Raw genomic sequence first — 4510 nt, 5'->3', positions numbered from 1 at the left:
AATTCTATATAAGCACTTCAAAAAAGACTCTTAGAAGTCTTATCTTCTAAAAGCTCTCACTTATAAAAAGCATACATATATTATTCACAAAATAAACATTTAACAATAATTTAAGTAATTTCATTAAATGAAATAAGACACTTAGTCTGTTTACAATGCATGAAACCAAAAACTTAACATAACAAATATTAATAAGGCAAATACAAATATTACATCAATTGATATGAAATGAATGTAATCAAGCATTGCTTTCCTCAATTTCCTAATTTTATGCGTTTTGGTCATATCTCTTTCAGCTATACTCATAGCTAAAGCAGGGGTACAGGGTTGATTCACTTCTTCTCCTTCCTCAACTTCGATTATATTTGGAAGATCTAGTGAATCGTTAAAGACCAAGTGAGGTTCGGCACGGAGGGGTTCAATGGGGAATAAAGTTTTCGACTCAGGTTTGGAAACCATTAACTCCTCTGGGTCTTCTTGAGGAACCTCTTCAGGGCATATTCTAGAACTCCATCATCCATGCATGAGTATTCCAATGAACCATGTTCGATATTTTCAGTGCTACCAGAAGCCTTTTGCTTCATCAGTGGCGTGGTAGCCACCTGATGGTGGCTTTTAACAGGGTTCAATCCCTGCCCGCTAAATGGTATCAGACCAAATGAATTGAGTTTCAATGAATCTGATCCCTAATCAAGATTTAATACAAAACGTAGGAAAATGGGCCAGTCCACCCCTAGTGAATTGGACCCAAACCCATTAACTTTAGAGTTTTGGTGTGAATAACAGAAATTGTGGGTCTCCAATTGTAATTTTTTCTTTTTTATTTAATTTACAAAAAGGGAGGGAACGGTTGGACAATAGTCATGTGGAGGAGGTAGTTTTTTCTTTTTCAAAAAATACCGAAGCATCAGTTTTTGGCACGGTTCCTTTTTTCTCCAGACTCCTCCCTCCTGTCCTCTCTTCTTCCTCATCCCACGGTACATTTGCTCTGATACCACAGATGAAATTCAGGCATACTTAGAGTGTTCCACACCTTCAGATAGCCACGCAGAGGTCCGGTTACGCCAGCAAACTTGGATCAGTGTTACACAGCAAATGCACCGGTGGATGAGGAAGAAGAGAGGACAGGAGGGAGGAGTTTGGAGAAAAAAGGAACCGTGCCAAAAACTGATGCTTCGGTGGTTTTTAACTCTGTGTTTTTTGAAAAAAGAAAAAACTACCTCCTCAACATAGTTATTGTCCAATCGTTCCCTCCTTTTTTTTGTAAAGTAAATAAAAAAGCAAAAATTACAATTGGAGACCCACAAGTTCTGTTATTCACACTAGAACCCCAAAGTTAATGGGTTTATGTCCAATTCACCAAGGGTGGACTAGCCCATTTTTCTACACTAGAAGACTGGAGGACCGTGTCGTGTTTACAGTGCTTGAGAGAACCACATACCTTGCACACACTGAAGTATATGAGGACGTTCGGCCCCATTCTCAGAATCTCCGGAGTGTTCTTTTTAAGACGGAACAGATTCAAGCGGCCTTCAAAGGGTTCAGGGTGTCGGAGGAAATCTCGTTCTTTCCAGATGCCCTACCTCAACCCCAGGTTATCTCAACCCTAAATCTCAACGACAAAATATTTTCCCTCTATGTCGCATCAATACTACCAGCGTTGCAACCGAAGAAGGCAGATGGCGACAATGCTGCCTCAGCATTTTTCTGTGACATATCTTGCTTGAAGGTGATGTCACGGATGGTACACTATAGTCCATACATAGCGGTACACAAGCTGTGCAGAGCTTCAGACGATACTATTCTAAAATTGAAAGAGGTAGCGGTGGCCTTAACTATAGTTTGATTAATTAATTTATTTATAATCTAATTGTTTCTATGTTCAAAGGACGCTCACGAGATTTGGAAAATTTTGAAGTCTGATAATGATGATTGGTATGATGACTGGAATATTCGATACGCGAGGATGGCTAGAGCCATCGGCGATAGTGCTGTAGCTGGTGTCACGAACATCTGCCTACATATGAAGTAACTGTCGTTGGATATGGCTTATATTTCAGTGATAAGCAAGCTCAGTCGAGATGGCTGAATTGCTGTCGCGGAAGAAATCAAGACCTGTTTTTTACTTTTTGTTGAGATGTGATGGAACTTGTTAATACTACTGCTCTGAAACTTGCTGTTAATGCTACTCTACTCTGAAACTTTCTGTTAATGCTACTCTGTTCTGGAACTTGTTAATGCTACTCTGCTTTGTTAATGCTAAATACAACTCTGTTTGGGTTAAAGAGATGAGCCACCTAGTTCTGATGGATCTTTTATTGATTTTTATGTTGCGTATAGATTAATTAAGTGCGAAAACTCATTGGGAAAGGCAGCTTTGTGCCTTGTTTACTCCTTGGGAATTTTCTCTTCCTGCCCAAACAGAGCATAAATCTCTGAATTGAAACTCATCCAGAACTCCCATAGGCTATATACTGGACTTTTGATGCTTACAGTAACAGTCATTGCCCATATGCACATGTAACCATCAGTGTTGATGTCTTATGGGGCCAGGCTAAGTTTGAATTGAAGCCCAACAGACCATTTTTATAACAGCCCAATAGGCATTTGATAACTAGATTTAGGTCCAACTCAATCTAATATGGCTTACCATCAAAACCCATAAGCTAAGTTTGGGTTTGCCAATATGTGCATATAAGTAAACTTGCTTAAATTTAGAAAATGAATTTTTGAGTGAAGTGGACAGTAGATATCGAAGGGATACATATCTAATAATTAAAATATGGGTTCCATCTAGCAAGAACAAAGATTTCAACCTTGCCACTTGTGTTCTTAGATCTATTAAGGAGGCCAGGAGTGGGGACATATAATTTTATTTTTATCATTCAAGTAAAGAGAAAGGAAACTAGACTCGTTGGCATCTGAATTTATCTATTTTCTCACAAGATATCTCTGGAAATTATTCCAAGGGAGTGGTCATATTAAAGAATTATTAGTGGAAACATTAACGGTTCATGAGTCCATGTTATGTGTAGAATATAAATCTTGTAAATCAAACGGATGACTAGAATATAAATCTAGCAGAAATTGACACGCGCATATCGTGTCCCGGAGAAAATCTTCAGTCTATATATGTGTGGAACTTGAAAGTTCAAGCCATGCTTCATACAAAATTTTGACACGTTATATGTACATATTCACTAATATTCTGGATACTTCATATGCGATTTTTCATTTTTCTAGTGCACGAAGGTGAGGGAAAGATGAGTCAGGGATAGCTACATATGTGAACAAATATTAGATTCTGCTAGAATGCGTATTGAAAATAGTTGCCCATTTTCCTATTATACATATGTAATCAAAGGCCTCGAATTATGTTTAGCCTGTGTTTCGTGCAGAGTATGATACATGCTACTGCTTGAGTCTGAAGTAATGATCTACTGATTTTTAGGATTGCCAAATATCTGAAATATTGAAGCAACATAATTCTGGGCTTTAACAAATAATGATAAACCTCTCTGGAAATATTTGATATATTCGTTAGACTTTGCTGGATTGCAATAGTTCTTGAACCATATTTTTACTGCATAATTTAAAGGAACAGGGATTGCCATGTGCTGTTAGAAGTTAGAAACACCCATCTTGAACACTTGTGGTCCTGTCAGACGCAAACTAAAAAAAAAAAAGAGGAAGGGATAAATTTACTCAATATAATGTTAAAAAAGCGCATCGAGCATTATAATGAAACGTTGGGTAAAAAGCTTTGGAGGTGAATGGTGGCGGCGAGGAGAAGAGGCTCTTGGACGGTACCACAGTTTTGGATTTCGACATGCTTTGTTGCCCGGTAGCTTTGCATACTCATTGGTGGTGTTGGTGATGAAGAAGAGGTTACTGAATTTGGTGGAGTCTTCACGGATGAGGGCAGGTGAACTTCTCGATTGCTTTGAAGGCCATCGAAACGCCCTTGAATCCAGATGGTAGCTTTCCTGTTTGTGGGGTTGGGTTGGTTGGCTCTGGCTTTTTGACATTCTAGGTAGAGAGAAGGGTTTTGAGGAACATTGATTGTTTTGAGGGATCAGGATTTTTCTGTTTGCGTTTTGGTTCTTTGAAGGTTTAAGTTCAATTTGTCTTTTTTCGTTTTGGGTTTCTATTTCGAGCTCTACCCAGAGATATTGGCAATGCTCTGTAAATTGGCTGTGATAGTGTTAAGTATTGTGATCTAGAATGGGGTGGTTGCTCCATATGATCAGCCAAAGCCCAAAAGAACAGTGGCCACAGCTGCACCTCCAGGGAGTTCAATGGGTTAGACCCCAAACACATTAAAGGGGAGAAATTCTATTAGCATTGAAATTCTGTTATCTTCCCATTTTTTTTCTGGGTTCGGAACTCTTGACAAATGAAATTAAGGGGGTGTTTGGATACATATTTTTTTCTGCAAATCGAGATAAACTTCTCAATATATTTACCTCGTAGACTGTAAAATCACTTCTGAAATCATAATTTGGTTTCT

At 38.4% G+C, this 4510-nt stretch overlaps 1 protein-coding gene across 1 annotated transcript; it reads left to right on the top strand.

Moving 5' to 3' along the window:
• The first annotated feature begins 1339 nt into the window (after positions 1-1339).
• LOC114742427 (chorismate mutase 3, chloroplastic-like) lies at positions 1340-4307 on the top strand. Its single transcript, XM_028930690.1, has 4 exons — positions 1340-1744; positions 1889-1993; positions 4034-4111; positions 4224-4307. Exons 1-4 carry the CDS (start codon positions 1340-1342, stop codon positions 4305-4307), a joined length of 672 nt encoding a protein of 223 aa, XP_028786523.1.
• The last annotated feature ends 203 nt before the right edge of the window (positions 4308-4510 follow it).

The sequence above is a fragment of the Neltuma alba genome, unplaced genomic scaffold (assembly GCF_004799145.2).
Source record: "Neltuma alba isolate B1F8T4 unplaced genomic scaffold, ASM479914v2 tig00003759_pilon, whole genome shotgun sequence".
In the NCBI taxonomy this organism is placed as follows: Eukaryota; Viridiplantae; Streptophyta; class Magnoliopsida; order Fabales; family Fabaceae; genus Neltuma; species Neltuma alba.
The sequence above is the reverse complement of the archived record's forward strand: the minus strand, read 5'-3'. Positions and strand labels throughout refer to the sequence as shown.